We start from the raw sequence: 12,650 nt of genomic DNA on the forward strand, positions 1-12,650 counted from the left end.
TGTGATCTACTTTTAGGGCCTCACTAACTCACAACCTTGTGAATCTTAGCTGTGCAGAATATAGACCAGGCCCAGGACACTTAAAATTTGGAATTGCTTTCAAAGAGAACTACGCTAAGCTGCACCACTGTTTTATTTTTTAAAAGGGGCAGGGGGGACCATGCAGCTTCCCGCATTTACACAAACCACCACAGCTTTGTATAATACAATTAAATATGTTAAGAATAACTGAATAATCAAACCTTTCTAGTCAGAGGTTGCTCAAGCAAAAGGGTACTCTCATAAATCTGTTTCATATATGTCTGTATCTGCTTTTTAAGTGTTTTATTTCAGGCGTGAACACCTGAACTTGGGTGATCTGTATCTGTATTGCTACTATTTGTCTGTGTCCACTCAGTGCTTCACACTCTACCACAGTTTCTATGTTTTATTTCTCCTTATAGGTTGGTTTGTGAGGGCTTAGCCCTGAGAAGCAACTAACGAATACCTGCAATGAATGGATGAGTCCCCCGTTATGGTTCATACAATGCAAGAACAGGCTGCATTGAATTTGATAGTTGATTTATATACCAAGATTTGCCTAAGAAGAAATCTGAGAAAAGAAAAATGGCTCCTTTGGGAGGAAGGGCAGAAAACAACAGGAGGAGGACAAGGAGAAACAAGGTGCTGCAAATGTGTTCGGCAATGACTGGCAGGCAGGCTCCTAATGTGAAAAAAGCTGTAAAATGCCCAGATAAATACTTTATCATCTCCATGTGTAAATTCTGAATACCAACAGGAGAAGAGGCTTAACACTTTGTGGAGATCTATTTCATTGTGATTACTGCAAGCACTGGCAGTGCCCAGATGCCAGGATCAGCAGATGTGCCACAGTTATTAGGGGCTGGAAAGGGGGGAGAATACTTGGCTGATAAGTTTTCAGGACACTCAAACCCCCCTCCCGCCAAAAATGGGAAAACAAAACTAGAACATATGGCATTTGATGTGTGAAAACTGCTGGGCCTGTATAACTGATTAGAGTACATATGGAGCTCCTAGATAGCATAAATCTCTCAATATAAAAGGATGTTGTGGGCTATTGAAGGTGTCAGCATGAGTCTCCCTGGCAAATCTCTCTTCATTAATGTTTCCTGCCGAGCCAAATGTGTTGTAATGAAAAGACTATTAATGGAGTTACATTTATGATGCTGCGTTACTGGTGCTAACCTTCCCAAGCCTAAATTTAACAGTGCTCTCTCAAAACAACTGTCACGAACTTACGTCAAGGAGTAAAGCTTGCTTGTGAAGAGCGTACTCAGTGTCAACGGAGCACAAATACAACCAATATCATCACAGGTGCCTTGGCTGGCATAATCCCTTGTTCATGAAATCCTTAGCTCCAGGGCTCTATTTGCACAAAGGTGAAGCATCATGAAATCTCCATCAGGAGAATAACATCTATTGGGAAGCTGGTGTGTCTGTTACCTTTTATATTTGAAAATATCTAAATTGCTTAAATTTGGAATGGGGAGCCGGCGCCCCTCCATATGTTATTGAACCCCAACTATCAGCCACAACCAATGTGGCCCTTAGTCAGGGACAATGGGAGTTGCAGTCCAACAACATATGGAGCGCCACATGTTCCCATACCAACTTAAATGAATATGGTTCCACCTACTTCCTCAAGGGAACTCATGGCATCACTTTATGCAGAGAACAAATTTTTTATACGAAGGTAGAAAAATAAATGAGGGAGCAAATGAAATCGTCATTTATTTGAACATAAATTTGGGGGAAGTGACAGACAGGAAGACAGAGAAGTGTGAAAGGCAGCAATTGTGTTCAATGAAACATTTGCTCAAAAAAGGCTTGAAGGGAAATCAATTGGCTTAGAATGAGTCAAAGTTAGGTAAGAGGGCAGCTGGACTATGGCAAAAGAGTAAATATGACATTTGGGAAATCATCCGTTTGAGATTTCTGTTGTCTGTGTTACAGCACACCCTATAGGTAAATTTGAGTTTTCCGTTTGCTGGATACTGGATGTTGGGAACAAATGCCCAGACTCCCTACTGCTCCCACACAGTTCCCCCACCATCATCACCATATTGTATCAGCAACCAGCAGCTCGTTATCATCTGGTATTGTTCTGTCTAACAGAGAGCAGCTGCTAGATTCAATTGAAATTTTTTGAGCATTTCTTATTTTAAAAAAATATTTTTCTCCACATGCTTCCTTCAGAAAAGACAGACCAGTGCCAAAACAAAGAAGACAGAAAAGGAGATTTTCCCTTAAGCAAAAAGGTGTGAAATGTGGAAGGCTAACAATGAAACCTGGAAGCCGAACATTCAATTCACCTTACCAAGATTGAATGAATAGAGGTATTAAAGCCACCCCAATAAGTAACAGTTGGATAACTATGAAAAACTAAATAAAGTATGCACTGCAGGGGAAATCTATGATAAGTTGCATTAAAAGGCAATCTTCAAAGCAGAAACTGAAACTGCACTGATTCATCTCCCTGCCCCCAGAAGACTGAGTAAAACCTTTGCTAATTTGCGTCTATTCAAAGTAAATCATTGTAGAGACTCATAACTACAGAACAAGTGGAGCACACTGATAAATATATCTACCTTCTCCAATCCCTCTCCAAAATATATTGATCTGTTTTGGGCAAATTTATACTATATAGCTTATGCATACCAGCTTTAAATGTTTTAACATTTTTTCCAATTATTATTTTAAATGTTCAGAACAAACGAACCCACCTGGATCAAACCAAAGACCCCGGCTCCCCATAGTGGTCAAGCAGATGCCTGTCAAGAGCCTCACCGCATTGTTGGGATCCAGCTTGAGTTGATAATCTCTGACATAGGAGGAGGAGGAGGAGGAGGAGGAGGAGGAGGAGGAGGAGGAGGAGGAAAGCGGGCGCGCGGAATGATGGGAACCTGAAATGGAGGAGGCCGGGATCCCCTCTCTCCTTACAAAGATAACATTTCTCCTCCCCAACTTTCCAGCAGAGCAGAGAGCCCCAGTGGAGAGTTTGGGGTGGGGGGCGCTTTGAGCAGCTGAGTGGGGAAATAGACTGGACTGGATAGGATCCAAAATATGAGGGTGCAATCTTGTCACCACAGGCACCACCTTCATGCAAGGGAGCAGATCCACCCACCCTGAAAGGCAGCACATCTGCAATCCTGATATTCCTTGCAGGGCGAGTAAATGTTGCAAGGAAGTGCACCACACATAGTCTTTAAAAGCTTGGTGGGCTGGGCATGGAAACTTGTTGGGATATCTTTGTCACTTCCATCCAGTTATTAACATCTTGCACCGTCTTAAGCCTTATGTGTGCTACTGAGTCTATACCATTAATTGAATAAGAAACAACATTTAAAAATTCCTTCCAGTAGCAGCTTAGAAACCAACTAAGTTTGTTATTGGTATGAGCTTTTGTGTGCATGCACACTTCTTCAACTGCTTGAATAAGGATCTCTTTCTACCTTATACAGCCATACCTCAGGTTGAAGTAGCTTCGGGATAAGTATTTCGGGTTGTCAGCTGCAGCAACCCGGAAGTAACGGAGTGCGCTACTTCCAGGTTTTGCCGCTCGTGCATGCGCAGACGGCCAAAATGACGTCACACGCACACACGTGGACATGGGTTGCGTTCGCTTCTGGATGCGAACAGGGCTCTGGAACAGATCCCGTTCGCATCCAGAGGTACCACTGTATGTAAGAAACACTGCTTGTGTGTTTTGAGGCAGCAGCCAGGACAGTGCCTCTAGTTGAAGAGCATGAAAGCAACAGCCCTCCTTTACATTTAGTTTCCGGCAACTGGTATTCATTGGCACGCTCCCTATCCACATGCTGGAGCCTTATTGTTGTCAGCCATTGATGGACACAACCACCCTGTGAGGTAGGTCACTATTCTTCCCCTTTACAGATGGAGAACTGATGCAGAAAGAGCAACTGAATATGGTGACTCCACATTACCTCCATTTCACCACAGTGCGCTTGCATTTTTTGTACCATGTCCTCTGCCTCCCGCACACGGAAGTTCAGCTGAGGAGTGTGTTCTGATGGGTTCAACTCACTGTCATAGGAATCCAGAATTCCTCTCATTCCATCACGTGCCTGTTGAAATGGACAAAAAGGAAAGCAAACACAATTAGCTTTTTATGACTTCCATTCATTATTTTTATGGCGTAAACCACCCTGTGATCTTCGGATGAAGGACAATATACAAATTTAATTAATAAATTCAGGCTGCGTTGAAGCTGGTATAATTTATTCCCGTTCCTCCTTGGAGACTAGGCTATTTCCCCACTGTTCAGTTCTGTTGCATTCCATTCTCACCAGTATTAACAATTATAATTAAACAAATATATTGAAATAGGGGAACACATTTGCATTAAATAAACTGTTTAGCTAGAGAAGCAAGGAGATTGCAGAGGGATATGCGGACAACCTCTTCCATGCTACAAATACATAGTGACAGTAGAAAAAGGCTCAGAGCTCAAACAGAAATAGCTTCTTGAAAACTATTTGGCCTGTGTGACTATGACTGCCCAGAAAAGCAGCAACATGCTACTCTGAAAACAAAAGCTAAAATGAACTCCTGCACAGCATCCAGTGAGGCTATATCTGACGATACAGACTAACTGTGAGTACTAAGTCATCCCCCTCACAATTTGATAGTACACACACACAACGAGAGAGATTTTTGCAGACTCAGAGCTTATTTAATAATTTGTTTGGAGTGCTTTCACCTTACAGATTTAGCTGATTCACTGGTTGTGTCCACACTCAAATTAACACTCATTAACAGGGTATCCTCACAACTCCTTGTGCACATGGCAGGAAGTTGTGATGGACCTCCACAGCTCACTGGCTGCAGTAAAATAAATGGATACACTACTAAATTCCAGGAAAGATTTTTATTATCTAAACTCTCTCCTCTCACTATAGTCCTATAGATTGTTGACATAAATATGTCAATGCTTGCTAACTGAGCAGCACTGGAAAACGTTGCCCATAAACCTTCTCTCGGGGGGTGAAGCTTCACAGGAGAACTTGTTGACATATTTTGTCTATACAAGACAGGATCTCAAAAGGAGCTGCTGTCCCCCACCCCCTAAAAAAGAGTGGCACTTCAGAAATAGTACTTATGAGGCCAGCATATAACCCTGCACACACACTTTTTACATATGGATTCTGGGGCGCCTCCAACTTGGCTGTCAAAATGTCAGGTGCTTAATAACCTGGTGTCTGAGAAAGGCTGAGGAAGAGCATATAAACTCGAGGCGGTGTGAAAAGCAAGGTGGAAATACCTGCTAGAAATGTTGCTGATGTGTTCAAAACACTCTTGGTATGGAAAGGTCAATCTGGAAATGCTGGAGATGGCTCATCAGTGGAACCAAAGGACAGCTTCGGGCTAGAGAAACTGAGTTAATGAAGGAGGACAGGAAAGGAGACGGCTTTCACAGTGGACTAGATGAAATGGCATCGCCAACTACTCCTTTTGCTTCAAAGTGTTGGCAAAAAGGAAGTTATGCATAGGAAAGGTAGTTCAACATGGCCTGCTTAGTGTGGGCACCTACCAACTCCTGATTATACCATAAGATCTCAAGCCTGCGGGCTTCAGGGATGTATTCAAAATATATTGTTTTCTGAAATCAAATACTTGATAGCCCCTTTACAGATAAGCCTTTATTCTAAGCTATCAAACAAATAAAAGGGCTATCATACATTAATGGTGTAATGTATCTTGGCTAACTTCAGATTTGATACAAATGTTCAAGTGTTATTAAGGTACAACTCCACGCTAGCTAGTGCTGCAGCCCCACAAAATCTGACCAGCTCTCTCAAACTAGCAGTCCAAAACCTGCTTCTCTAGATGTCTCTTAGCAACCGGATGAAAATTGGAGTTCTGATTTAAAAAGGGGGGTTCCTATAAGGGTCATGGATTGCTGCAATTAACCAGAAGGTGACACTCTAAAATAAAAGCACAGCAAAAGGCATCAGAAAGGGTGTTGGTGTGCTCATGCTTGCGGGTTTTCAATTCGCTTGGTCACTGTGAGAAAAGATGCTGAACTAGACAAGCCTTTGGTCTTATGTAAGTCCAGGTGTTCATAACCTCAAGATTGTATTACTGCAATACATTCCACGTGGAGATTCCCCTGCAGTTGGCCCAAAAGCTACACAGAAAGCTGTGGTGCAACTCCTCAGTTCTACCACTGGCTACTTATTATTTGTATATAAAGCCCTTATCAATTTGGGACCAGGTAACCTTAAGAAAATTGCTTCAGTCTCTAGAACTTGAACTCTTGCAAGTACCATCTGTGAGAAGTCAATCATCCAGTGTGGCAACACCTGTGCCTTGCCTACTGATATTAGACAGGGACCCTCATTATGCTGTTTCAGATGCCTGTTAAAGCTTTTCTGTTTCAGTAAGCTTATCAAGGCATCTACAAAAATTACTGTATTTTTCCGTGTATAAGACTAGGTTCTTTTCCTAAAAAAATAAAGTCCAATATTTGGGGGTGTCTTATACATGGGGGCCATTTTCCCCCATTTCCTTAAATCGGAGTCCCCAAAATAGGAGGCGTTTTATACATGGGGGCATCTTATAGACAGATAAATACAGTATATAATCCTGTTTTTTATTTTTAATGCTAATCTTATTTCTATATTTATAATTGTTTTAGTTTCATGGACACTGCTTATGGATTATTTGATTAAGAAGTTTCTAAATTATTCTAAATAAACAAATAAAATATTTGAAAAAACACACACACACTTTGGGCAGGCAGGGCTCAAAGCACCAGGTTAGCTACCTTTCCAAGCATCCTTTTCATGACAGCACCTCTTTCAGCACAGCACCCCATTCATCAGACCCTTGATGCAGCAGGTAGAACAGCACAGACCACACCATCCTCCATAACAATGTAGAGCCAACAGGATGTGGTGAATACGGGTGTCCAGTTTGAATTAAGATGGCCCTGGCTGGACGCTCTTCTCTCCTGCAAAAGTTTGCTGGCAGCATGCATGTGCAGCCCTTTGACCCTTCAAGTTTGGGTGAGGTTGGAAGAAGAAGGTTCTCCTCTCGTTTCCTTGCACTCTTCGAAAAGCCAGCATCTAGCTTAGAATTGTCTACACTGACTAGAAGCAGCTCTGCAGGTTTTCAAGCACAGGTGCCAGGGATTGGCTTGGGACCACCTGCGTGAAATTCAGGTGCTCTACAACTTACCTACAACCCTTCCACAAGTCACCTACATGTGTTTTCTATCAAAAGGAGAAGCGGTAAGTTATAAAAATCAACTATTGCTCCCAAATCCTTTTAAAAAATATATTTCTCAAAGTGACATACCTGACACTCCCCACCCTTGCCCATCCCGTAACAAAGTGCCATGCATTTTTGTTTGTTTGTTTCATAATTTTATACCTATCAAACACAGTCTTTTAACTGAATCTTGCCCCTATTCTTGGATCTGCATTTAAATACTTCAAAGACATGCGCTATTTGACAGTGACTTTCTAATTAGTTGTAACACTAACACACACGCACACAGGCACACACACACACAATCAATGAAAACAAAATTGAAGTTACAAATCTAACTAAAGTCAGATACCCGGGGAAAATTTGTTCCTGGGGCAGGTTTATCTAGTGTCATAATTTTATTGAAATCCTATATCTTCCAATTGACTTTTATCGGTTGAAGCTAGATGCCAGAGTTATCATTATTAAAGTCTCAGTGTTGTTTCCAGGGCCAAGGAGGGGCTTTTCCTTTTATAAACAAGCTGTAATTGTCTACATTATTGATCAATAAATCTCCCAAACTGACTCACTTCACCACAGTTCAATTATATTATGTCTTCTGCACCATTTTCCAAGTGAAAATATAGTGTTTTCCTCTTTTCCTTTTTTTTTCTGTTAAGAGAGAGATTGTTTTGTCATTAACGGTAAAAGAGAAGGAACTTTACTGGTCGGCTTCCATAATGACTTTTTAATGACAAATTCTAGTCACAGTTAAATCTGCTTTATTTCCACATGAGTGAACTTCAACTATTAATCCAAAAACAAACACACAGCTCACTTGCTCTCTGACTTCAGCAGACGCAGAAGCCTAAAGCACCACTTTGGAAAGAACAACTGTAAAACTATTTTCCACCCAGTGCCTGTTTCACAGTGTGAAGCAGTCCTGATCCTAGCATTAAACTTGCATTTTGCTTAATTAACAATGATTTAAAGAGAATATTAATAGATGGTTTCATTAGTAGGAAATCAAGAAAATAATTTTCTTCCCCACCTCCCCGTTTCAGATTACCAAGTCCAATTAGCCCAAATAAGATACTTTCAACAAGAGACTAGATGGTAAAACTGCTTTAAAAAATAATATCTGCAGCACATCCTGGTACTCCCGAGTGACTGTCCTAAATAAAAGGGGACATATTAATTATGATTAGCTAAGGTGGCCCTCTTGGTTCTGCCAGACTTCAGAGAGGTGGACTTAGCAGTAACCAAGAGGAAGGCCTTCTCTGTGGTGGCACCCACCCTATAGAACAATTTCCCCCTTCAGTAAGGCAGATGCCAACTCTACTGCAATGTTGGTGCCTCATGAAGACATCCCTCTGCTTCCCAACTTTTGCTGGTGTTTTATTCCAGTATATGGTATCATGTTTTATTTTGCCCAAGATAACTGATATGTTTGAACGTTGTGTTGATTTTTACTGTATATATTGCTTAATATGTTTATACCTGGGGGTACCACATAAAAGGTGGAACAAAAATGCTTAAATAAATACATTCATATATTCCTCCCAATTAGCTCATAAAGTCCCTAAGTGGCCACCAGTCACAGGAGACAGCAGGAGAAGAGTTATGGTCCAAAGATGAGAAGCCTGCTAAAAACAGAGAGGGGAATGTCAACAGCATTTTTCAACCACAGTTCCACAGATATCCCTTAGCGATTCTGTGGAGTTTTATAACAAGAACCCCATTTCCCCCACTCCCACTGATAAACAACCTCCACCCCATGAGTAGTACATGGTCATGTCTAGTCCCATAATGCCTCTTGTGGCCCTCAACCTTTCAATGCTGAACGTTCAAACCAGCCTTTGTGAGTGTTACAACAAAACAAGCAATGTATATTTTATTTAGGTTGTTGTTGTTGTTTAGTCGTGTCAGACTCTTCGTGATCCCCTGAACCAGAGCACGCCAGGCACTTCTGTCTTCCACTGCCTCCCGCAGTTTGGTCAAACTCATGCTGGTAGCTTCGTGAACACTATCCAACCATATCGTCCTCTGTCGTCCCCTTCTCCTTGTGCCCTCCATCTTTTCCAACATCAGGGTCTTTTCCAGGGAGTCTTCTCTTCTCATGAGGGGGCCAAAGTATTGGCACCTCAGCTTCAGGATCTGTCCTTCCAGTGAGCACTCAGGGCTGATTTCCTTCAGAATGGATACGTTTGATCTTCTTGCAGTCCATGGGACTCTCAAGAGTCTCCTCCAGCACCGTAATTCAAAAGCAACAATTCTTCGGCGATCAGCCTTCTTTATGGTCCAGCTCTCACTTCCATACATCATTACTGGGAAAACCATAGCTTTTACTATACGGATCTTTGTTGGCAAGGTGATCTCTCTACTTTTTAATATGCTGTTTAGGTTTGTCATTGCTTTTCTCCCAAGAAGCAGGTGTCTTTTAATTTTGTGGCTGCTGTCACCATCTGCAGTGATCATGGAGCCCAAGAAAGTAAAATCTCTCACTGCCTCCATTTCTTCCCCTTCTATTTGCCAGGAGGTGATGGGACCAGTGGCCATGATCTCCAATTTACTTGATTTGTTTTACTTTGGGAGCGGGGAATAAGAGGAGTTCTGCAGGATATCATAACATGCTACAGGGGTTCTCCAACCAAAAAAGGATGGGAAACCACCGAACTCTTCAGTTAGGAGTCTTGTATCAAGCGGATGTTAAAGCTGTTACATCCCCAGGATGTCAGACAGCAGAAGGAAGCAGGGTGCTCTGCTTGTTAAGTCAGTCTGCGGAATGTCTTTCCCCAAAGTGAAGGAAACTGTTATATAATATGGGGCCTTGCAACGGAATGCAGCAACATGAAATGTGACACATCCTACATGCTATAAGATTCTGTTGCTTCTTCAAAAAAATTCCTTCCTATAGTTCTCTGGGTTCAGCTGTATGTGTGCTTTTCAGGGAAGACTTTTTTTCCCTTTTAATGTTACCCACACTGATGTGAGAAATAAAGTTAATGTACTGTGTTTTGTTCCATTAACTCCTACCTTTATTAGTCATTCAGACCTGTCTACCCCATTTGTTTCTTCTCCCGCACATATCAAGTTCCTCTTTGGCATAAGCTAATTCTGTTTACACTGGGACTTTAATTTAAAAATAGACTCTTTCGATCAAACTCCCCCCTTCCTTATCCCCCCCCCCCCAGGTCAGGTAGTCTATCTGAACCAAGTGGCACAGACATCTCAGAGTGATCACTCTTAGCCACTTGGGATGTGAGCCCACCTTTGCATCCTCTGAAGTAGGACCTGATCTCTGCTACAACAACCCTTAAAGCATAATAGCTTTTCAACAGGAAGTGGTGACAGATGAGTTATTTACATTCAATGTACCCAGTTTAAGAGAAAGAGAGAGAACATAATGGTCAGGGGGAAAATCATATGCCTACGAACAAAATAGGCCAATTTATTTTAAAACACACACCCTCCCCGTAATTTAACATATCCATCTTAAAAAAGCTTGCCTGGCTAAGGGGAATTTGTTTTATAAATGCTGCCATTAAGCTCCATTCTTCTTCCAGAGTCCACAATAAATCAAAGTTCTGTAGTCTCTCTCTCCCTAGCCTTCTATAGTAGGAATGTGGGATAGATAGAACAGGAACTCTTGGTGACTTAAGAGTAGATCAGCAAAGATTTCCCACTCCTTATTTTTAATAGAGGCAACAACAAAATGGCTCATTGCCTCCACCACTGAAATGAAGAGGCAGAGGGTGGGGAGAAATCAGGACTGGATTTTTGCGTGGAAGGACTACGTGCTCAGTTCCGTTTTGGTACTCAAAACAACCTCCTGAGCTCAGAATTCCTTAATTCAAAGTGCTCATCTTTTACACCTGACCCTGGTTGGTGGTTCTCATAGTTCTAATAAAAAACAAAGCAGATCACAAAAGTCTGAAGTCTATGAAACATCTTCAGTTGGCCAGGTACTGCTATCTAACCTGCTGTGGAAGAAGATCAAGAAAGAGGTGCTATTATCCACACAAGGAACAGGAACAGAAGCGGACTTTAAAAACTCCAACAAAACTTTAAAATAACTACTTCAGTGTGACGCGGCAGCTAAAAAAGCCAATGCAATTCTGGGCTGCATCAATAGGAGTATAGCATCTAGATCAAGGGAAGTAATAGTGCCACTGTATTCTGCTCTGGTCAGACCTCACCTGGAGTACTGTGTCCAGTTCTGGGCACCACAGTTCAAGAAGGACACTGACAAACTGGAACGTGTCCAGAGGAGGGCAACCAAAATGGTCAAAGGCCTGGAAACGATGCCCTATGAGGAACGGCTAAGGGAGCTGGGCATGTTTAGCCTGGAGAAGAGGAGGTTAAGGGGTGATATGATAGCCATGTTCAAATATATAAAAGGATGTCACATAGAGGAGGGAGAAAGGTTGTTTTCTGCTGCTCCAGAGAAGCGGACACGGAGCAATGGATCCAAACTACAAGAAAGAAGATTCCACCTAAACATTAGGAAGAACTTCCTGACAGTAAGAGCTGTTCGACAGTGGAATTTGCTGCCAAGGAGTGTGGTGGCGTCTCCTTCTTTGGAGGTCTTTAAGCAGAGGCTTGACAACCATATGTCAGGAGTGCTCTGATGGTGTTTCCTGCTTGGCAGGGGGTTGGACTCGATGACCCTTGTGGTCTCTTCCAACTCTATGATTCTATGATTCTACTTCATATTGACAGAAAAGAGTCAGGCACCTTTAGTCTGAGGGCCACATTTCCATCTAGGCAACTTTCTGGGGGGCATGACAGTCATCGGTGGAGCCAGAGGCAACACTGGATAAGGCAACAAATGTAAATTGTACCTTTGTGCAACAGGCTAGTTTATACCCATACATGCACACCCCTCTCCAATCAGGCAACGCTACCCTATTCCAGCCAGGCAAAACCACTCAGGAAAAGTAGTGATGGTGAGGGATGTGGCATGGAGAAAGGAAGTGTGGCAGAGGAGATTCCTAAGGGGCAGACAGAGAAGGCTGGGGAGGTACATTTGGCTCCAGGCTGAGTTCCCCTGCTCTTCACACAGAAGACTTGAGCCACTGGCTACTTTCCAAGCAGGGTCACGGTTGTACAATCTCTGGGTTTTTGCATGAGCAAAGGCTTCAGAATATCAGTGAAGAGCAATATCCATCCCATCCAGCGCTGACTGTTGCCTAGCAATATGTAAGTTCTATTTAGACATGTGAATGGCCGTCTGGTGAAAGTGCTCCAGTGACACAAGTATCTTGACACCCCCACAGATGAGCTCATCTAATCAATGACTGCCTGCACAGCCAGTGAGAGGAGCCATCCCAAGCATAATGACCGCCTTCCAGGGGCATCACTAAGTCTAACCAATTTGCATGTGTTTTGAGAAACGCATTATTCCTGCACCAAGG

At 42.4% G+C, this 12,650-nt stretch overlaps 1 protein-coding gene across 1 annotated transcript in view; it reads right to left on the reverse strand.

Annotated features, from left to right (window-relative positions):
• The window catches only part of MAD1L1 (mitotic arrest deficient 1 like 1), a 436,479-nt gene that overhangs the window by 270,952 nt on the left and 152,877 nt on the right, over positions 1–12,650 (reverse strand). Inside the window, exon 12 of the mRNA XM_083413484.1 lies at positions 3,966–4,106. Coding sequence (XP_083269610.1) covers positions 3,966–4,106 — 141 coding nt within the window. The remainder of the gene's footprint in view (positions 1–3,965; positions 4,107–12,650) is intronic.

Source organism: Podarcis tiliguerta, assembly GCF_965153285.1.
Source record: "Podarcis tiliguerta genome assembly, chromosome: 14".
Lineage (NCBI taxonomy): Eukaryota > Metazoa > Chordata > Lepidosauria > Squamata > Lacertidae > Podarcis > Podarcis tiliguerta.